Source organism: Podarcis muralis, chromosome 12 (assembly GCF_964188315.1).
Source record: "Podarcis muralis chromosome 12, rPodMur119.hap1.1, whole genome shotgun sequence".
Lineage (NCBI taxonomy): Eukaryota > Metazoa > Chordata > Lepidosauria > Squamata > Lacertidae > Podarcis > Podarcis muralis.
In genome coordinates, this window is record NC_135666.1 from 29,485,081 (window position 1) to 29,508,068 (window position 22,988).

Sequence of the window (22,988 nt, forward strand, 5' to 3'; positions counted from 1 at the left end):
GTTCAAAGCTGGGGCAGAAATGATACAAGGTTGAGAGTTGAAGATACTCCCAGACAGACTTAAAGATCATGATTACAAAATAAGGGAAGGGGCTATCTTTGTCAATGGTGGAGGGTAGCTGTACTTGATGACCCAACAACCACCCTTCTCCAAATAATATTCCAGCCATGCAGTTTGCTATGGTGCTACAATGAGTAGCAACTACACCTGCAGCTAAACGCACTTGCCCAGCCGCAACCCCCTCTAGTACCAAGTTTCACTTCCAGAGTTTGGGAAGCAAAGCACAGTGTCACTGGAGTCGCTACAGTCACAAAGTATTTCCCTTTCCTGACCCATAACTCTTTAAGCACAGGAGAACAGCCAGAGCATGTGGCCACCTCTGCTGGGGGAACATAGCACCCAACTCTCACGAACTGGGTTTTAGTCATGAGATCTTTGCCCAGCCTTACCTGGAACTGCCAGAGATTGGAAGCGGCCCCTTCTGCATGCACAACAAATGTTCTACCTCTCTAACCTACAACCCTTCTTCCGTGATTGCCCTCCGCAGAACTTCCCCAGCCTCCTCTAGAGAAGAGATAAGGGAGTTAGCTAGAGGTATCTCACCTTGGTAAGAAAGCTCTGCTCTCTCTGAACTGTATCTAAACCAGACTGCTCTAGCTCCTTGGAGTGTGGAAAGACTAGAATTGGTAATATGAACTGGCTTTATTCATCTGGTTATTTATTTTTGTCTGCTGACACACAGATGCTGAGCAAAATTAAATGTAATTACGTCTGTATTATTTCTTTGCATTCTTTATTTTTTCCTATGTTTATTGATTTTTGGGGGGTCTTATTTGAATTTATTTATGCATTTCCTAGCACATCTTTGTGTGTGCAAATGTTTTGCATTTCGCTAATAAGCAGGTGCTTGTTGTGAGTTGCTTTGGGCACAGTTCAGTGTAGGAAATATAAACAAATTAAACTTAAAATTAATCCTAACAATAATGGAGGTTTTTTAAAAATCTAATGTAGGCTTTAAAAAAACTGTAAGAGCATATGATACGTGATACTAGAAGAATCCTTTTTATATTCAGGCAACATCCTCTATATTAAGATGGCTATTGACTTTGAATGATCTGGGGAAAGAAACATTGTCCGACTCCCATAAACACACATCAATAAGGAGATACATTCTTTGGTGTCTATCATAATGGTTATCAGAAAGAGACAAAACATATGAGTTGTCCTCCAAAGAATATGGTCCCTAGAAACAAATGGGCACAGAATAGGTAAGAGTGCAGATGTGTGAACGTTTGTATACATAATGCAGATCAACACAATGCAATCTCCCAGGAATGCCCCCCAGTACCTAATAATAATAATAATTTTATTATTTATACCCCACCCACCTGAAACATCTTTTATGGAAACAAACCCTCACCCTAAATCAAGGTGTGTCCTCTCACTTTAGCCCATGCCTCTCATTAGAACTAAACACCGCACAGCAAGATACATTAATGCATTAGGAAGAAAGTGCATGCTTTTAGATGCTAGCTATTTGGGGGTTAATGATGTTTGGTTGCTTTTTCCTTCCAAAACTCACCGAAACGACATGAGCAATTGTGGGGTAGATAGCCAGAAAATGTGTGTTATCCAAGTGTACATGCTGTCCTAAGTGTCATAATCTTGTGCTAAGACAGTTATTTACTTGAGAGCCCATTCACAAGGCTTTCTGCTCTCTGTGGCAGACTGGACCCAAATTCAATGAATTCCACAACCTCCACAAGAAATCTTTCCCCAGTACAAAAGGAGCATGCTACCCTATCCATCACTCCTTCACCTACAAAAGGACAACAACATTTTAGGAGCAGTCCAGAATTCTGCAAAACGCTTCGGGGCCAAACTCTCTCCTCGCCCTCACTCCCCCAAAATACTAAATTTCTAAAAGCACGTAGGCGAGCTGAGATGCATCACATCACTTATCTGGTATGTTGCTAAACTACCACTGAGCTTCCTAGGAGAAGACGCCGTATGGGATGCCCTGATAGTAATGCTATGATCAGTCATTTTTCTTTGAAATTGTATTTCTATTCTTTTTAGTGCGTGACTTCATGAGCTCTGTAGGGCACACATTCACCTGCTAATAAATTGTATAAAACAAGCCCGAAGGAGGCCCCCAACCCACTCACAGGTCCTTGTATGATCAGTGGAAACAGTTGGTCCTGGCAAGTATTAACCACTCTCAACTCCAACCTGATAATTGCCACCTGCCCAGATTTTAACTTGCCTGAATTAATTTTGTTGCTTTTATGATGTTAGCCGCTCTGAGCCTGGCCTTGGCCAGGGAGGACGGGATACAAATAAAACTTTATTATTATTATTATTAAGGGAACACAGGTCTCCGAAGCTCCCTTGCACGGAGGAGCCCAGCTGGGGAGGGGGCAGCAGGAAAGGGATGTTGCCGCTGCCTCTCCCCTCCATCGCTTCCACCCTGTGCAAGCTTGACCCAGGAATGCTCAGCTTGGCAGCACCGGGCCATTGTGCAACATAGAGTCCAGCGGCCCTCAGCCCACTCGCCCTCCCTCCCTCTCGGCCAGCCCAGGGGCGGCGCACAGCACATGCAGTTGTGCCGCACTACAGACCCACTGCCCGGTGCGGACCACCCACCCCCCACGCCCGCCCCTGGCTAGTTACGCTACTAGTCAAGATCACATCATTGTGCCATGCTAACATACGATACTTGATTCATATTTCAACCACAGCACCTGCAACTACAGGCAATCCCCAATTTGCACGGGGGTTGTGTTCCGGGTCACTGCGCACATCGACGAAGCATGCCTAAGCCCAGCCCACCCTGTTCCACCCTCTTCTGGGTCCAAAAACGGTGCATGCATACACAGTTTTGTGTGCTTTGAGTGTGAGCAAAATGGCCATTCCTTGGAAATGGAAAAGGAAGCTGTAGCTAAACCATAGTTCATGTAGTATGAGCAATACAGCTACCCTGCTTGAGCAAAACTGCAAGCCTTCAACGTGAGGAACAAAGCCTAGCCCTAGCAGGTGGCTAAACTGCACCCCAAGTCCAACTCAAGACAGGTATCTAGATGGCTAGGCTGGGTCAGGCAAGACAGGACCTGGGACAGCTCCTAATGCAGATTCCCAACAGTTATTATAGAAAAGAAACAAAAGGCCTGTCCCTACCAGAACCTACTTTGCCATCAACTGCACAAGAAGAAGAAGAAGAAGAAGAGTTTGGATTTGATATCCCGCCTTTCACTCCCTTTAAGGAGTCTCAAAGCGGCTAACATTCTCCTTTCCCTTCCTCCCCCACAACAAACACTCTATGAGGTGAGTGGGGCTGAGAGACTTCAGAAAAGCGTGACTGGCCCAAGGTCACCCAGCAGCTGCATGTGGAGGAGCGGAGACGCAAACCCGGATCCCCAGATTATGAGACTACCGCTCTTAACCACTACACCACACTGGCTCTCACAAGAGCCTAAGAGCAGAGAGCTAGCTTTCAAAGTATATCTCAGAAATGGTCTTTAAATTGCTTTTCACGTGGTAGTTTGGGATACTGAACACTATGTTCTTTTTAGCATATTAGCAGTGAACATATTCTCCTTCTGAAACCAAAGTAGCACCATCGATACACAAAGCAAGAGGTATTGGCAGGCTTTGTGGAACCCCATGTTTTGCAGAAGTACAAAAAAATAATAATCCTCAATGCGAGGGGATAGCTCAGCAGACGTGAAATACTGGCTGGCTGTTGGAAGAAAACTGAGGGGTGAGGAATGGAATGGAATGGAATACCTGAGAAAATGGAGTGGCTGGCTTTTGTGTTGAACAACAGCACACTTTTGTTTCAGGTACTGCAAATGTTCCTAAATCCAGGCTGCCAGAACAAACAAACTCAGCTGTATTAGACAAACTAACTTGACCTAAAAAAGGATTATTTCATTATTGAGTTTCCAGAGGGGTTCAAAAGACAAACAGCTGTGCAAAAGCCATCCTCTTACACCCCAGATTTTATTTAGCCTCTCCCCCCTCCCACCCTGCAGTCCGTGACCCAGTACACCTGGTTGTCAGCATCCTCTTCTGGATGAATGGCACTTGTGCTTTTCCAGCACTGTCAGAATCCAAGTTAAGAACCTTGATTGTGGTATAGAATGATGAACCGATACGGCCACTACGGCGTGTCGCAAAATGCAATCAGCAGGTTTACAAGCAGATTGCAACAAGGGTGCAATATTCCCAACAGTCTGATCAGACAAACAGGGCAGAGAACAGGTAGCAGTGCTAAAAAACAACACCTGAAGTCCAGAAAGGGGGAGTTGGGCGGGTGGGAATCGATAATCTAGCCTTATTAATGGCTAACTAGGCATTTCCCTCACTGTACTAGTAAAATCAAAGTCCAGTCCTTCAAATATAGTGAAGTGCTCAAGTTCAGCTACACTGAACCTGAAACACTACTAAGCGGACATCAGATGGTAGGGACTAGTGAAATGGCTGAAAGGGGAAAGTGGATCAGCAGGCAGGGTATTCATTAAGGAACAAAAAGAAACAAATCCTAGCAAGGGTTTTTGATTCTCTGCACCACGGGTAAAAGTTTATTTTTTATTTTATTTTTAAAAGAGGACTTTCAGTGTTTATTCAGAATACAGGTCAGAGTGAAAATCTGGACCTTATCCTTATAGCAACACTGGGAAAGGGGGTAATACACATTTTAGGTAGCCACTAAGAATGCCTTCCAAAGTTTTTAATCACCATCAGCGCCCCAAATTACAAGATGGCGAGTCTCTGCCCCAAGGAACTTACAATGTAATTTTTTTAATTAAACAAACTTTTTTGAATATTCAAATCAAATTGCAATAGAACAAAACCATAAACTAAAAGACGACTTTGCATTAATACAATGTAAAATTTGGCAAAGGAGGGGCAGTAGAGAAAGGGGAAAGACATGGGGATACTTGGTGGTTGTATAAGTCACAGATTTGCTAGCTGAGGGATCATGGTAGGAGATTTGGGGCTTTATAGGGGGAAAGTTGCATTTTTCCTGTCTAACTGGATGCAAGAGCACAGGTATAATACACGCCTCCCATCATGCCATCTGCAAAAGGAGGGTATGCATCTGCTAAAAACTGGCATTACATAGTAATAAAGGGAATATTCACAATACTTTATTAGGATTTTTTTTAACTCTAAGCTTCCCAAGCAAATGTAACTGCTAGGATAAGGAGGGTGGGTTTGTTTGTTTGAAGGCATTTATGTACCGCAGAATATTTACTATCATGATGGAGCTTAGGAACAATCTTATCATCTAATTAAATCAAAAACAAGAACCACATTAAAAAGCCAAGGAAATGACATATTTTGTAAAGCCCAAGGAAAGAGCTGCAACACCTGCCTGGCAGCTTTTCATCAAAACTGGAAGCCTTCCAATCCATCGATCTTTTCGAGCCCCATGTCTTCCTCCTCCCCCACACCTTCCACTATGACTGCAGCATAACAACATGGGCATCCATCATCTTTCTACGCCTGTTATTTCTTGTACTTGAAGAAAATGGAAGTTTAACCTTCAAATGCTGAACTGATGAAACACATTAGGTAGAGTCCACCGCCCACTCTGCTGCTCTCACTGGGAAGCATACCAACAAAGCAATAAGAGACAGACAATCTGCTTCTCACTCACTGGGCTCCTAGAAACACACGCCGGTGCTCCCAAGTTTCTTGTACTGCAGGGGAAGCAGCAGTTTCTGCCTACAGTGGTACCTCGGGTTACATACGCTTCAGGTTACATACGCTTCAGGTTACAGACTCCCCTAACCCAGAAATAGTACCTTGGGTTAAGAACTTTGCTTCAGGATGAGAACACAAATTGTGCTCTGGCGGTGCCGCAGCAGCGGGAGGCACCATTAGCTAAAGTGGTGCTTCAGGTTAAGAACAGTTTCAGGTTAAGAATGGACCTCCGGAACGAATTAAGTACTTAACCCGAGGTACCACTGTATTGTTGCTGGTGTTCTTGTCCTAGTGTTCTTGTCCTCCAAGATATCCAAATGAAAAGGGACATCTTAGAACAAGGATTGTGTTCCAAGTCTGTCTGTAACGCTGACATGCATGATTTTAGGCTTGTTCTTGTTCAGTGGCCTTTACTGGCAAGCCTGGCTGGCATACACAGTGCCCATTTAGCAAAACTTTGGATGATTTCACATTTCCTTTACAAAACAGCAGCTGAGCGAACTCGGCTGAGCTGCATACAACCTAAGTGAAATGCAACCAGCCATCCCCTTGAGAACTGACCAGCTCTGCTTAGCAAGTTTTAACTAGGACTGCCACTATTTTATTAAAGGCACCTGGGAAGCTCTTCTGAGAGCTCCCCAGGCCTGCAAAATTGCAGCAGGCTTTTTTTATTCTCCTGCAACTTTAAAGGCAGAGCAGACAGCATGCCATCATCATATATTGGGAGTCTTTGACCCTCCAGAATTTGCTGAATGGCAACTCCCATTTTCTGTGGCCACTGACCACGTCTGCTGGGGCTGACAGGAGTTGTAGTTCAGCAACATCTGGGGGACCCAAAGGTTCCCCACACTTGGCATATGCCTTCATTTCATAATTTAACACCTCTATCTTCATTTCACATCCTACAGCATGAGGGTGTTTTAATTTAAAAGTGAGTGTCATGTTGATAGTCCTACAGCACATGGTACTTATTTGCAAAAAATATTTTAGATTGCCTTTCAACCCTAAAGAAGGCCCTCAAGACAGTTAACAAGCAAATATAACAGAAAGGTGGGTAGATTTTGAGTTGGTCCCATTTTGCTAGGAAGTCTTGAAATTTGTATAGGTCTGGTTCTCAGTAAGCATGCTGTTTTACTGTTTGTTTTTGGAGACTAATCTGTGTGTATAGATGTCCTATATACGCAAACACAAACAAAATAAAAATGCAACTCTTTTCATTTATAAAAACATGCATTAATAAAAGCATGCAATAGACAAAGACTTTGAATTTCTTCCAGTAATTGGTACCGGTAGCATGCTTCGCTATTGCTACGGCTTGCAAAAAAAAAGTGTGTTTTGAGCTCATCAAAAACTTTTATGGAATGAGACCTTGGAGATCCACTGCCAATCTGTCAGAATAGACAGTGCTAGGCTAGAAAAGCAAGTATTTACTAGGCTCGCAGGAGGCCGGTTTGTATGTTCTATATAGGTAGAAAGCCAGAGGTTTGTTACCCTCCCTTCTCTGGCAGGTTCCAGGGTGGGTTATTTAAAATTTATAACAGTTAAAACAGATTACAATTACAGGAATAGAGTGGGCCCTGAAAACACGTGTCTCAGGTGCCAATAGTCAGGGAAAACAGGTGCGTCTTCAGCATTCACTGAAAGTGAAGAAACCAGATGCACCTCTGTGGGTAAGGAATTCCCCAAAGTTATTGATGGTGTCACTGTAAAGGGGTGGCCAAAAGTAAGGAATGGAAGAAAAGGCTGTTAACATTCATGGCTAGCAACATGACAGCCACCAATTTTATTTATGTATAAAAATATTTATATACCAGTATATCATGGAAAGCAATGATATCCACATATAGTAAAAACACATACAAAATTTAAAATCAGAGATCATACAATAAGACAATCACTGAAAAGCAGGCACAATGCATGCACAGTTTCTCCCAACCTACTGCCCTCCAGATGTTCTGGGTGACAACTGCATTCCAGACAGGCCATTCAGCATCTGGCTGGAGAGAAGGGGAACTGGAGTCCAAAATATCGGGAGGACACCAGGTTGGGAAAGGCTGCCTTGGTGGGAAAGTGCTTTCACTCATAATCTAATTTTCAACAATCCCATCTGCCTACTCCAACCTTCTTCACCAAAGCTTGTTCTGGAAGATCTCCCAATCCTCACCAACATATGATTGGGATGGGGCAGACCAGTGAAAATTAGGTATCCTACTTCACATGAGCATAAGAGCTTTCTGCTAATGACAATCCACCATTGGGTACAACCCACCCAATCTGTTCCAACTTGTCAAGGTTCAGTTTCAAAGTCATCACAGTTGGCTTATGCAGATCACCTTAGCAAGGCAAGTTGGGTAAAATATGCAGGAGTGGAGGTTATTTACTACAAAAGTTTGCTGCACTAATTTGCTAGCAAGACTGTCCTATTTGTGGAACCCTTGTCATGAATAAGCAGAAGGAGGAACTGGGCTGGAGAAAATAAAATCCTATAGATAAAGTGTCCCACCTAATAATTGTGTGACAGGAACTATGTAAAAATAACTGACAGGTAAATGCATTTTGTTTCAGTGCAATGTTTTCTTTTTTGACTGAGCACAGAAGTTAACTTTTAAAGATTGCATTTATAATCAGATCTGTCTGTTCCTGTCTATTCAAAATGCTACACCTCAGTAGCTGAGTGTGTGAGTGGGTACAAATCCATGTGCATGCATGAATCCATTTCTCGGATCTTAAAAAGAGGGGCGGGGGACTAAAATGCATATGCGTAATGGAAACAGACATCACCTTCAAGTAACCACATTTTTCTGTATTATAAATAGTAAAGAGGGAAAAGTCTCAAAGTCAAGAATCTTTCTATAGAATTAAAAAAGCAAAATGAACACCAGTACGGTACCACTCTGGTTCGAATGTATTATGCTACTGGAAAATTAAATCAGGACTTATTTAGAAAGCCACTCTCTCTTTGTAAACATGCTACAGCAAATTATGTACAGTGGTACCTTGGTTCCCGAACAGCTTGGTTCCCGAACGCTGCAAACCAGGAAGTAAATGTTCCAGTTTGCAAACGTTTTTCAGAAGCCGAACGTCCAACATGGCTTCCAATTGAGTGCAGGAAGCTCCTGCAGCCAATCGGAAGCCACACCCTGGTTTTCAAACGGTTTCAGGAGTCAAACAGACTCCCGGACCGGATTAAGTTTGAGAACCAAGGTACCACTGTATATGCCATGAGAATATAGGTACACTGCTGTTAGATCCAGCCACCAAAACCAATGGGAGTTGCAGTCCAACAACATCTGAGTTCTCCATTTGCAACCATACTGAAGAACATGAAAGCTGACTTCATGAAAGTTTTGCCATTGGCCTCAGTAGGATATGAATTGCACCTAAAGGTAGCAACAGTTCAACAGTACTCTGTTGTGAACCGGGAGTTCTCAAGGCCAGGAATGGTAAAAACTAGTTGGTAGTTATCTATTTTAAAAGTAAGTGGCATTAAAACTGGCTTTTGTGACTAGTGCATCAAGATGTACAAAGGAGGCTCTTCTCTTTCTTCTACCGCCAACCAAGATGCATTATGCTCCTGCCATGGAATAACCTCTCCCCCCAAACTAAGACTGGCGATAACACTGTATTCTTTTTGGCACTAGTTTAAGGCATTTTTAGGATGCGGGTGGCGCTGTGGGCAAAAGCCTCAGCGCCTAGGACTTGCCGATTGCATGGTCGGTGGTTCAAATCCCCGCAGCGGGGTGAGCTCCCGTCGTTCGGTCCCAGCGCCTGCCAACCTAGCAGTTCGAAAGCACCCCCGGGTGCAAGTAGATAAATAGGGACCGCTTACCAGCGGGAAGGTAAAACGGCGTTTCCGTGTGCTACGCTGGCTCGCCAGATGCAGCTTGTCACGCTGGCCACGTGACCCGGAAGTGTCTGTGGACAGCGCTGGCTCCCGGCCTATAGAGTGAGATGAGCGCACAACCCTAGAGTCTGGCAAGACTGGCCCGAACGGGCAGGGGTACCTTTACCTTTTAAGGCATTTTTATTTGCCCAGGCTTTGTACTGATGATGATGATCAGTGCTTTTTCGGGGGGAGGGGGTACGCAGGGGTACGCATACCCCTAAACATTTTGTGAATCTAAGTTTGGCCTCATTGAGGGGAAGTATTTCAATATTAGGAAAATGAGAGTACCCCTAAACATTTTTTTAGGGGGGGAAAGCACTGATTATTATTTTTTGAATTTACACACTGTCCTATACCCGGAGGTCTCAAGGCAGTTCACAGAATAAAATCAAAATATAAAACCACAAAATACATACTCAAAATTAGAACAACCCAATAACTACCTCCCTGCCCCCCCCCCCGAAAAAAACACACTCCGCCACATTTTAAAAGGGCATAGGATGTACACTTGTCTACAATCTATGTTTTGGGTGAAGGTGAAGCTTAGAACTATTCAAAACAAATAAATGAACAGTGTCCAGCATGCAAACAGTGTGTCTACAGGCCATGCATTTCAGGACTTGCCAGGTATCCATAGGAGACAAGTGATCAGGCTAGCACAGGACCAACTCAATTTTCTATCCCATCTCGGTGCTCGGTACAGAAACCAAAAAGGGTGCTAGACAACGGGACTCTGAATCCAGCAGAGAAATGCAATGAGCTGCTGGAGAAAGGATGGAGCTCTCCATCCAACAGACTCATAATACATTTTGTAGGCTGGAAAGTTCTGTACGCTTGCTTGCAAGGTAGCGTCAAAGTGTTCAGCGACTGGTATAAAGCTTTCCTTCACAAACACAACACAGCAGGAATGAGGATGCTATGGGCCTCCAGATGTTGGCCATGGGGTTGAGGAGAGTTGAACAACACTGGGAGGGCCACAGGTTACCTAGTTCTGTAGCACAAGAATAAAAAGCATGCATGTGTTTTTTTCCCAGTGGGATGACAGTGTGCCTTGAGTGTCTTCAGCTTATGCAAAGTAAGAATTATTTATGGATTTAGAAGAGATAGACTAAGTGGCAGCAAGCCCGGTGCTGGATGGCTGAAAGAACAGCAGAAACAGCTGTTAGGAAGACTTAATTATAACTGCCAGCCACACAAACACACATACCAAAAAATTGACATGTCTGTTGATAGAAAGTACACTGAAAGCTTCGAAACACAAACTTGGTTCAGAAACAATTGTGTCTGTAGATCTGGTTTCCTTTTGTTAAATAAAAACTTTATTAACTGAATTTTCAGGCACATAAGGATTTTGGTTGATTGGTTGGTTAAAGTGATATATTTACTTTTCTTTCCAGATCCGGCTTTATACCCTTTTTTTTTTAATGAGATCAACTGGTTGCCATGGAAACAACATATGACGTCAAGCCGGTCAAGCCTGGCACTCAATAAGATTTAAAATGAAGTAAAAAGATCCAGGTCAACTCTCAGACAGACCATTTCCACTGCAATAGTAGGAAGGGTTCAGGGGAAAAGAAGTGAATTGTGTTTGATTTTGACTGAAAAAGCAGGAGTATTTTAATAAGAGCAAATAACCTAAAATTACTGAGAAATCCAAGGGCTGAGGACTTTATCTACTAGTATAAAGGTAAACATAGAAATGTTAGTATAATCCTACATACTGTCCTATATACTATCCTATATCCTATACAGTGAACTTGCTTCTCTGAGTGAGGATGCTTTCATAGCCAAAATAGCACTAGCTAGGTCCAAACACAAGAGAGAAACATCAGCAGATTATACACAGCAGTATTCCTAAGCATAGTAACTGCAAACTTAATATTTAGCAGAAGTGATGTTGCACTCGCATGGAAAAACAAATATGCAGAAAATTCTTATACTGGGCATCAAACTACCAATAATGGTCAAATGGAAATCCAATTATCATTATGTTTATCTCTGCAACAAGAAAATTTACTTCATATCAACAAGGGACTAATTCACAATCACTAAAAGATGCCTTCTATCTAAACTGACATGCCATGGCAGATTGTACTATAAAATAGTGAACTGACAAGCAGTCTGACTTAATGTCAGTGACAAATGACTACATTAATGGAAAGGTGAAAATTATTCAAAATTCAGTACGTCTCAGTTGTGAAAACCAAAATTGAATTTAGGTTGTGCAGTGTGCTGGGACTAGGCAAATAATTCCTACTTGTGGGAATCATTTCAAATGGCTTTCAGACATTCTGCCATGTTTGACTGAGGTTTGAGACACAAAATGCATTTTACAATTGCAGATTAATGTTGCATCTAATGTTGTTACAAAAAAATAACATTTCAATACTATAAGTGTGTGTGTGTGTGTGTGTGTGTGTGAGAGAGAGAGAGAGAGAGAGAGAGAGATTGTGTTGTTGTTTTAGTATTCCTATTATTATTATTGTTGTTGTTGTTATCTTGTTGTTGGTTTTCAGGTGTACTGCCGTTCTCTTTGTTGAAAACCACTTTGAGAATGTTTGTGTCACTTCATGTGTGGAAAAGTGGCATGCAAATAAAATTATGAAAGGATTAAGGAAACACTAAGCGATATTCACAACGGAAGTTAATCAAATCTTCCTCCTCCTCTCAGTTTGGTGGTGGAGGAAAAATGGACTCTGAGCTGCTTAGATGTTATAGGAGTATGTCGCCAACTGGGAAACTAACAAAGGTAAATCAAACTGTAAAATTTGTTTATAAAAGTTGGCTAAAATCTGTCTATTACCAAAACCAGTCCACACTTTTAGCACGTAAATAAGCCAACCAATGACATGTTAAGGACACACCACCAAAAATAACAGCAAAAACAGATTTAAATGGAAATGGGAGTTGTGATCTGAGTTTCCTGTCTTGTGATGTGAAAACCTTTCAGGTCGGACTCAGGCATGGGCAAAAAGTATTCTACTTCTCCCTTCCAAATAAAGCACATGTTTAAAGTTCCAGTATAAATGAACCTGGTTATCAAATCTGGACAAATGTTTCTCATCCCTGTGAGCAAGTGCAACAGCTAAACCTCTTCCCTTCCAAGATTTATAATCTACTTGTCAGTCGTAACTTCAACGGACACTACTCAGGCAGTCGAAATAATCCATTTTTCTCTTTTGTACATCTTCTCAAAAATTCATCCTTTTTACATGTCCACCTCCACTTCCAAGTGTTATTTTCTTTTCTTTTTTAAAAAGGAAAATGCCAGCTGCCTACTTCTTATGAGCAATATTATCCTACTTCAGCACCATTTATGCAGGCCAGAGTAACATTTTTGGTAAAGTATATGACTCAGCTGCGTGCTTCTAAAAGCATGTAAAAAGCATGGGATTATTTTAAAATGTTATGAAAATTGTACCGGCAGCATTCTTCTTAGTGTCTTAACAAAGCTACAGTTTCAATTTCTTTTATTCCAAAATAAACTGCTTCTACCAGGGCAGCTTGATATTGCAGGAAATGGCTGAGATGGATTGGATACTTTGCAAAGTATACAGAAGAAATTTAAATTGCATTTCTTTGCCTTGAAAACACCGTCCCAACACTACATTACTAAACACATTATCTTGAAGTCGTTGCGGTGTTTCTAATGGAATATAGGAATACAATAAGATGCCTTACACCAGCTGGCCCTGACTATTTGTTTAGCCCAATATGGGCTAATCTGACAGGAGGCAGCTCTCCAGGGTCTCCACATCACCAGCTACTTCAGAAATGGGGAGCCTCAGGCCCCTTCGGGCCTCTCTAGGTGGTCCTCAGGACTCTCCCCCCAGGCTACACCCCCGCCTGAGCCACCCTTCTCAAAAGCCCAGCTTTGCATCCTCCTTGAATGTTTTTGGCTGGCTTAAATGCATCCTTGTTCTCCGATCACGCTTCTTGCGTTGGTTATGGTAAGTGAAGCCACAGTCAACGGCAGACGATTTTGTCGCCATCTTACTCCCTGCCGAGTTCCACTAGGGGCAACAACACTGAGATTAAGGGCTCATCCAGACTTCCACTTATCCCACCGCTTTCCCCTGGGACTATCCAATCTTTACTGCTGAACCAAAGCACGGATTGACGTTTGCTGTGATTTAGCACTGAAGAGAAGCAGGGGAAATCGAAAACTGCTCTCTAAGCACAAGAGGAAGTGTGGACAAGCCCCAAGTGGGTTATAAGTTATAAATAACAAAATAGACAGGTGGGGGCTGGCTGAGGGCAGAGTGAGGTTGGTGGGTCAAGGCCTCATTCTCCCAAATCAACCAACCTCCACAGGATAACAGGGTTTTGGTGTTTTTTATAGTCACATAATATACTCATTTTACCACACCGAACTTTTAAAAATGCCCTAAAATTTGTCACAAAATCCGCACACCCCATTCAATTGTTTTTTGGCAAGGATCCCCCCCCCCCTATTTATACTGAATTACGTCTGCCAAAATAAAAGGTTATTATAGTGTCCCTTTTAAAAAACAACAAAATTTCAGTGTCTCTTGAGGCCTGCAATGCTAAGTGATTAATCTTTGACACTTAATCTGCAACGAACTCCAGCACCTGGACAGGATTAGCCATTATGCTACTCAGAGACCTGCAGATCATGGCCCAAGCCAATTAGGTCTCTTGCTGTAATGCAAGATAATGTAATTATCCAAGTGAAATTCTATTGTGAGGCAGGGGCAGGCCTAGCGCTCTTCGATGCCCCAATGCTCAGGACATAGTAAGCATTCCCTTGCGGCAGTACAAGAGAACAACGCTCCCATTTTAGAGCCTGGGTTCCCAGCAGGGAGCACAAAGGCTTATCGCATGCTCTGAACAGGGACAGGGAGCCCCCAGATGTTGCTGGACTACATGGCCCATCATCCCTGACCAGGCCTGAGTAAAAACATCTGGAGGTCCAAAGGTTCCCCATCCCTGTTCTAAACTATCCCAGATGTGATATTAGCAGCATAAGACAATGGTGTTTGCCTGGGAGGACGCATTCAGAAAACGCATTGGAATCTGCAGGTCAAAGATCCACAGGACTGATCCTGAAGCCCATGATAGGGAGCTGGAGAGAGACCTTGCCAGACTGGCCTCCATGGGGTGACCCTCAAGAAATCTTGGAAAGGTCTCTCTGTCTGAGGCAGAGGAGGAGGTTAAACCACCCTCAGACCTTGAAAGCAGCAGCTGGTCAACAAAGGGGAATACACATGAAAGCCCAAAGTCATTGTGCTACTCAAGAGTAAAGTGCTCCTTGGAAATAACCCCTCAACAGCAAGGGGTTCCTGGAGAGGTAGCTCGTGAAGCAGATGATCTGGGGCAAAGTGTGGGAAGCCAGCCTTATAAATCACATGTATAGGGAAGTTTTTAATGTTAGATGTTGTACAGTGTTTGATGTTGGAAGCCGCCTAGAGTGGCAAGGGCAACCCATTCAGATGGGCAGCATATAAATCAGTAGTTGTTGTTACATTGAGGTATGATAGTTACTAGAACTAATATACGTTTATGCTTCTTACTCTGGCAACCTGATTTGCATTTATCCTGATCTTCCTAGCTGTTGACCTATACACCTCAGCCTTAGGATTCTGCCTTTGGATTATGTCTGATTCAGGGCTACTCTCCTATGCTGAACCTCAGCTTCACCTGGACCTTGTTTGGGGGCTCTCTTTATTACTGCTTGGTGCTGTTTTGTTTTAGACCTGCGGTTGCAGTGGACCTTTATGTGTGCTCTTGCTCCAGCCAACCTCCAAGACTGAGAATTAATCCAGTTGGAACAGAAGAGTGGCTTACACCAAAGCAAGGCTGCATCAGCTTTTATCTACTTATTTTTTAAAAGTTATATATAGTTTAATACAATAAAAAGCTCTCTGTTTACAGATAAATTAAAACAACCTTTGATAAAATATTTTAAAAACTAGATACAAACCAAACATGACTATATCTCACAAATGAAACTGGGAAGTGTAACAAACACAGAAATAAAATTTCCTCAGTGTCCAGGAAAGTTTGGGTCACAGGAAGTGAAGAGATGTTCAAAGGTTGCTACAATTGCCATCTCAAAAATTAACTAAGGGATGGCATTCCAGAGGGTGGGTGCTATGAATGAGAAGTGTCAGTTCCGTGCAAATGGCTGGTTGTTGAACACCTATTGAAATTCATTTATCTGTGTTACAGAGCATCTTTTCTTTGACATTATTATTAATTTATATCCTGCTTTTCCCCCCTCACAGGACTCAAGGCTGGAAGCTTCACACAACCATGCCTCAAACATTTTCTTTAACTGGTAAGTGTGATTATGACTTGTGTATCATATTTGATATATACACAGAAGAACAATATATACATGCATGAGTCAAGTGTTCATGCTACAGTGTTAACACTGCTAGGAAATGACATGGGCCATAGCTCCCTGTCACATAATCTGTGAAGCAGCTCCATCATTTTCCTGTTCTGTGCATGATAAACAAATTAATAAAAAGTACTAAGAATTCCTACCTGAATCTGGAAGAAAAAGAATTACTTACTTAATAGCCAAGGCTATAATATTCACACACAAGTCAAGGCTTTTCAGAGGTAGCACAGCAGGTCTTATCAGCTATAAAAACAAGCATTTTGGCGTGTCATACTTTTCACAATGTGTTCTTGGAATCACAGTGTGATAGGAAAAAGTCAGGTGCATAAATCTATTCTTAGTCACCACATCGTTGGATCTGTTATTGTGAATTTTGTACCGTGGCCCAAATCAGGATCGTTATATGAACAGTAGCATTAACTCGCAAAACAAGACTATTATCCGGAGGACAGGAACTTGGGTGTTAGCAGAAAGTTCGCATTTTCAGTCTGAGAACGTTCCACAAGCACAGTGGAGGACATGCAGCTGCGCTCTCAGATCTCTGTTTCAGAGCCAGCTCAATGTGCAAAAAGGGCTGGCAAGTTTCCTCTCTTCTTCTTCCTCCTCCTCCTCCTTCTCTACCCCTTAACAGCCTCTGTTGTCCAGCAAGTTGTAAATTTTCAAAATGTACCATCATAATCTGTGCAGGTCAATGGTATAAAAACAAAGGTTCATTGTGATCTACATGCCTATGGTGTACCTCCTGCACAAAGCATTCTGAGTACTTGATGGGACAGGTGTCATAAGCTTATAATCAGGAAGTGGTGGGCTCTCCTTCACAGGAGGTATTCAGGCAGAGGCTGGATGGTCATCGGCCAGGGATGCTGCAGTTGCCTTCTGCACTGAGCAAGGGTTAGCCTGGATAACCTCAAAAGTCCCTTCCAACTCTTAAAAATTCCATGATTCTACCATATGAACCAGTTTAAGAACTCTGCTCTTTTTGCTTCCCCTTGCCTCCTTCTCATAAACATTCAACTAATGGGAACAACTGAAAAGGTCTGTATGGTGGCGGAATCTTCCTAGAAATGTGCCTGGCCTTTTCACAGCTCACTTTTTAAAGCTGCTCTCTTAAGACGGGTTTTTAAAGCTGCTCTCTTAAGACACATTTAAAGCACATTCCCTTTTCTCCCCCCGCCCCATAAAGGATCCTGGATACTGTAGTTTACCTATCGCAGAGCTACAATTCCCAGCACCCATAACAAGCTACAGTTCCGATGATTCTCCGGGAGTGAGGTTTAAATGCGCCTTAGATGTATGATGTATATGCAGCCTTTGTTTCAGGAGGCATTTCCAAAATACAGTTTGTGTTTTTTGTTATCTGCTACTTTTTTCCTGTATTTGTTTTGTTTTGTTCTTAAATTGTTGTCAAGTTGCCTTGAGTTTGTATTTGGATAAAAGAGGGATATATGTTTTTAGTATCCAGTATAAATACAGCTCAGTTTTGGAATGTCTCGCTTAATCTGGAGGATTAAGGACGCAATTAACAAGGAAATTCTCCTGCACAATGCCTGTGCTATAAATGACACACCACAGCTGCACCCGGCTTTTACTCTCTCCTTTCCTCCAAGGAAGCTGGTCAGAGCAGAATGTAACTCCTATTCGTTTCGCTGGACTTTGCGCAAAACCAGCCTTGCATTCAAAAACTTGCCTGATTGCCACAGGTATTCTATGCAAGTGAGAGAGCTGATGGAGGAGGCTGCCAACTCATTTAGTTTCCATGCTAGCTACAGATGAACTGATAAAGTCTCTGCCTCTGCAACAAGGACAGAAACACTGGTGGAAAGGGCAGACACAAGTCTCTACCATCAGTGCATTTGGCATTATTATTTTACTGGCAAGCCAAGAGGCTAGGATTTAATTAAAACACTTCTAATCCACTATATATATTTATCAGTTGATCAGGGGGCAGAAAACAACAATAAAACCATTCCTGGGAATACCTAAAACTATAAAACATAACAATCAATTAATAATATTTGGCATGGAATCTTAAAATATGTGATACCAATCAACGGCACAAGCATGTCAAATGCTCAACATGGTCCCAACACCTGAGTAAAAAGCCAGGTTTTAACATGGGACTAAAATGTAGCCAATCTTGGCCTCAGCCAGGCTTTTTTGGTAATACTGGGATACCATGGTGATTCTTCTGCACAGGCTGGAGAAAGAAGAGTCCATCCTCTGCAAACTGCCTGAAACACAGGCTAGTTGCCCCTTACTTTGTTTTTTTTGCAGGCTAGTTAACTTTACAAGCCTGTGCAGTGGTTTTCAACTGGTGGGTTAGGACCTGCAGCCTGATCCAATCTTTCTGTACTAGGCCATAAAAAAGAATACTTATATTAGCATACTGCAATTTTTTTTTTAAAAAAAGTCCTATTCACTCTCAAATACCCTATGCATCAAAGTGGGTTGTGTTCTTTTGCGGGGGGGGGGGGGGAGAAAACAATCTGAAAACCTTAAACACATCATTTAAAGAACAATGCAACAGGATACAAAAGGGTGCATGAGTTTGAGGGTATACAAAAATGAATAAAATTAATTTTAAAAAGCTGTCATGCAGGATGCTGGCACAGGACAGGTATCAGGCAAATGCAAAAAAATATATATATCAACAACTCAGAAAAATACCCACGACTCACCAATCCATTGTTTGGCTGAAGAGAAAAATCAAACGGAAAATTATTGGGCTAGATCAGAGGAGTGTTTTCACACAACTCAGCCTGAACCTTAGGCACACATTTGAACTTCAGTGTGGTGGCCCCCAGATTGGGGAATGCCCTCCCCTCCAAGATACAACACTGTACAAATTTTGATGTCTGGCATGGATGTAGCCAGGGGTTGGGCAGGGAGGGGCAGCTGCCCCCCCATCAATAAAAATACATAGCTAACTGAGGTTCTGGCCCCCCCCCAACAAAAATCCTGGCTACGCCCATGATGTGTGGTCAAGATGCACCCTTTTTGAACAAACTTCTGGTGGTGGAAGATGAGATCAGAATATGCCTTTCATTGTAGTGTTTTTGCCATTTCTGACTGCTGTTGCTACAGTTTAATTTATACTCTAGTAATGCTTATGTATTGCATATTTTATTGTACAGTACTGAGGTCCACGTAATCCATCCTGGGACCACATATTAAATAAATGTCATAAATTAGGCAGCCCCTCTAGCAGTTTGCATGCAGGATCAAACTCCTGCTATGCTGTACTACAATCTGACTCTACTTATTTCAGCATCCTTCTGCACCTTCCACCATAATTTAACACTTCAGTTCATTAAAACTCTGACCCTTTTGCAAGGAAAACACTGCCTTCCTTTCCTCTCCCCCCCCCCCCCCAGCGCCTAGACATACTAAGAAATAATTCAGATCCCTATGGAATGCTATGTTTAGAAAACACTATATACCATGTCACCTGTAAGCATGTCGATTGTCCAGGGCCCATTTAAAAACACACATGCTTTGCATTTAAGAGAGCAGTCAGAACGCTCTTCCAAGAACACAGAAAAGCTTAGCTTTCATTCCAAAGTTTCTAGAATTTGTGATGGAAGGGGAAAACATGGAACTAAGAAAGACTAGGATGATACACAGCCTGCCTGACCTTGCAGTACTGAATTGAAAACTGCCAGTGCCCAGGAAGCTCTACAGATTCAAAGAGGGGCTTCACTCTACCTTATATCACTACAGCACAAACCTACAAGCCTAGCACTGGAACTCAGAATGACAACTGTGTTTGACTTAATGCCAGAATGCATAAGGTTCAGATACCATCTTAAGGAAAAGAAAGCATTCCAAGCTGATAATGTTCATGATATTAAGTCTGCATAATTTTGATAGATCCACCGCATATGTACAGTTCACTGTGTACAACTATGGTGAGGAGCTACAGTCAACCAAGGCTTCCTCTCGCATTTGTATACTGTTTTCCTGCAATCAAATCACTATATGCAATGCAAAATAAACATGCTTTAATATAAGCATCTACTGAGAGGTTTCTACCACATATTCCTCCAGGCATGTTGTAACATGAAACATTCCTATGAAGGATAACCTGTCTTGTCAATCTACCAAAGGCAACTATGGATTTTTACTTACTTTCTTTTTTTTTATTGATAAATACGAGATGGTCAACTCTAGAGCAAATGTGTCAGAGTAGATGGTTGTACAGGACTGATCCTCGATATTCCTTTCAGCCTTTAGACTGTGTGGTTTTCCACGACAAGACTGAAGGAAGCTCCTCTGTACTGAACAAATTGCCCATCTCTCAAACTAAATACTTCTGTTTCGAGTCTTACCCCAAAGTTTTGGTCTGCAAGCCAATCCACACCCTTAACGCCCTTAAACTTGCTAAACTTGAAGCAAGTCTACTGCTTTCAACAGGACTTACCTCCACATAACCATGATTAGGGTTTTGGCTTTGAAACCTGTTCACCAGCCTTCTCCAACCTGGGAGCTGGCTGGGGCTGATGGGAGTTGTAGTCCAAAACGCCTGGAGAATAACACAGTGGGGAAGGCTGCTCTACACCCATAAGGAGGTTATAATCAATACAACACAGTGGCTTCTCTTAGGGTGTGATCACTTTATCATAGCACCGCAGGCAGCTATGACAACATTAAGGATCAGGGTTCTGAACAGGGATGGCTTTAATGTGGTTTAATAGGCAGATGTTTGTCAGCAATTGCCAAAAACAGTGCTAGCAACCTTTTACTTTTTTAAAAAAATGTTTAAATATTCTTTTTAAGCACTCACATAACTGCTTCTGGAAAACTTAAAATAGTTTGTTAACTAGGGTTCTAACTACATTTACATGAGAACAAGGTGTGGTTCAAGTATGAACTTAAATTTCTCTATTTTTGCTTAGAATATGCTTGATGGACAGCAGCTGAACATGTACTGAACTGTAGAGAACTTCTGTCTATGGTATATTGTGTGAATGACTGTTTGCACATATAGTTTATATGTGTGAATGGGCTACCAAGTGATGCAAGGCCTTTGATTTAATTCACTCATTCATTCTGCTTGTTTGGCTGTCTATAATGCACAGCATGTTCAGTGCAGTCAAATACCATTCTGTTTGTAGGGTTTGTACAGCTGCAGAAGATATAAGGCGTCTTTAAGCATAGGATTTTCCTAGCATTCTATTGCAGCTTTGCACAAACTGCCACCATCTTGCCAGAACGTTTGTGTTTGGTTTTTCAAGGTAACTTTAAGACATTTCTCCTTCTGGCTGACAGGCAGCCTTCAGCCTCTTAACTATCTAAACTTGGAAAATTGTCAATGAAAGTCAGGTGACTATCACTGTTCAAACCAAAGTCCTTACATAAATGTGACCTTTGTGTTGGTCCCAATGCTCCAAACTGTAAAGGCACTATAGTTGGGACAGTATTTTTTTAAAAAAAGAAAACTGTGAAGTTATATTGCATAGCTCCCATAAATGTGCATAATGGATTTATATATTGGAAAATAATAAGTCCTGTTTCTGAGGTAAGTGTGCTTTGCAAACTGAAAAGGACTGCAGGTGGAAATGGGCCTTCAAAGTCACTTCATTGTAATGCAGAGGCATTTTACAGAAATCTCAAGGCTTATCCTAATCATGGAGCAAACACCGCACTGAAGGCAGGTACCAAGCGTGGATCTAACTAGTGCTGCCAGTCAAGACTTACTGTACTAGGCCTTAGCCCCAGGACCCACTTTCTAGTGTTAAGTGGCAATGAACCAACCATACAAAGCTGTCTTTGAACACACCCAGAGCATTCTCCTTGCAGCACAGGAAGTTTCAACACCTCCATGAACTCTGCCAGAGGGAAGCAAGCTTCCAGCTCCTATAGGGCCAGCTTCCATCCATGGCTCTGGAGCTTGACAACGAAACAGAACCTCCATGCACAAGGGCAGTGTACCTACAAATGTCAGGGAAGGCAGCAAGAGAGGAGAGGCAGCTGCCAGCGGGGAACCTGCTGCTGGGGTTCCTAGAAGCATCTGCCCGGCCCCTGCTGGGAAACGGGACGCTGGGCGAGCAAAATGGGCTTGTGGGCTATGATTTTAGGAAGCAGCCCTCAGCCCCGGAACCTCTCCGTTTGGGGGGGGGGAGGCGCTTGCTGGTGCATCTGCATGCTAGCCAAAAGACTCTTCCCTGAGGCCTCGCCTCCTCTTTGGGGTTTCCGGAAGCAGCACGACCTGCTGGCCTCGGCTTGACCCTTCCCACGACGGGGGAGGTATGTCCCCTCACCCCCCAAAGCGGGCCAAGCTGCGCCAAGGACAGGCCCTAGGTCAACTCTGGCAGCCTCCCCGCTTCTCCCCTCCCAGCGGCAGCCGCCTGGAGGCCCGGGGAGCAAGTGGCGCGGCTGCTACCGGGGCAGAAGCAGCAGCAGCAGCCGCCGCAGCCCGCGCTCTTCTGCGCGCGCCGCCGGAGCTCCGTGACTTACCTTGGCAGCCATGCTTTACCTTGCGCAGCCGGCCCTTTCCCCCTGGCGAGGCGAGCGGAGGCGGCGGCAGCGGCGAGCGGCGTCCTCGCAGACACACCAACCAGGAGAGAGGAAGCGCCGCCGCCGCCCGCCCATTGGCTGCCGGCGGCCCCCGGGAACCCGCTGCGGCGCGCGTGATCCGCCTGTGTCCTCCGGCCTGGCTGCCCGGGCGGCGCATGTCGACTCCCCGGCTCCCCGTGGTCCCTTCTCCGGCCAATAAGGTGAAATGTAGCCGCTCCGGCGGGCAAAGCCATCCCGGAGGTGGCGGCGTGGAGAGACTTGATGATTTATTTTTTTATTTTCTGGTAATTCGTACTTTAACCTCCTGCAGCTGCATCCCGTGGAGAGGAAATGCTGCCTGCTGCATATGTATACGGGTGGGGGTGGCGTCTTCCTGCCTGCGCCTTATCATAAGTAAAGCCCATCAACTTTAAATGGGATGTGTGCCCAGGTAAGGGGGTGGTATATAGGATTGCAGCCTAAAAGCAGGCGCAAATTCCAGTGGCTGCCATGGGTTAAGCCCCG

The 22,988-nt window shown here is 43.3% G+C and overlaps 1 protein-coding gene across 4 annotated transcripts in view; it reads right to left on the reverse strand.

Annotated features, from left to right (window-relative positions):
- Window positions 1-22,563, reverse strand: part of SLC25A13 (solute carrier family 25 member 13) — a 107,664-nt gene extending 85,101 nt beyond the window's left edge. For 2 of the 4 annotated variants that reach the window (XM_028749835.2, XM_077936955.1), the window contains exons 1-2: window positions 22,425-22,513; window positions 18,647-18,661 (exon numbers count right to left, since the gene is read on the reverse strand). In XM_028749835.2, coding sequence (XP_028605668.2) covers window positions 18,647-18,661; window positions 22,425-22,436 — 27 coding nt within the window. In that variant the 5' untranslated portion in view covers window positions 22,437-22,513. Of the gene's footprint in view, window positions 1-449; window positions 473-18,646; window positions 18,662-22,424 lie in introns of those variants that run through there. The other 2 variants (XM_077936953.1, XM_077936954.1) reach the window with 2 other exon arrangements.
- Between the last annotated feature and the right edge of the window lie 425 nt (window positions 22,564-22,988).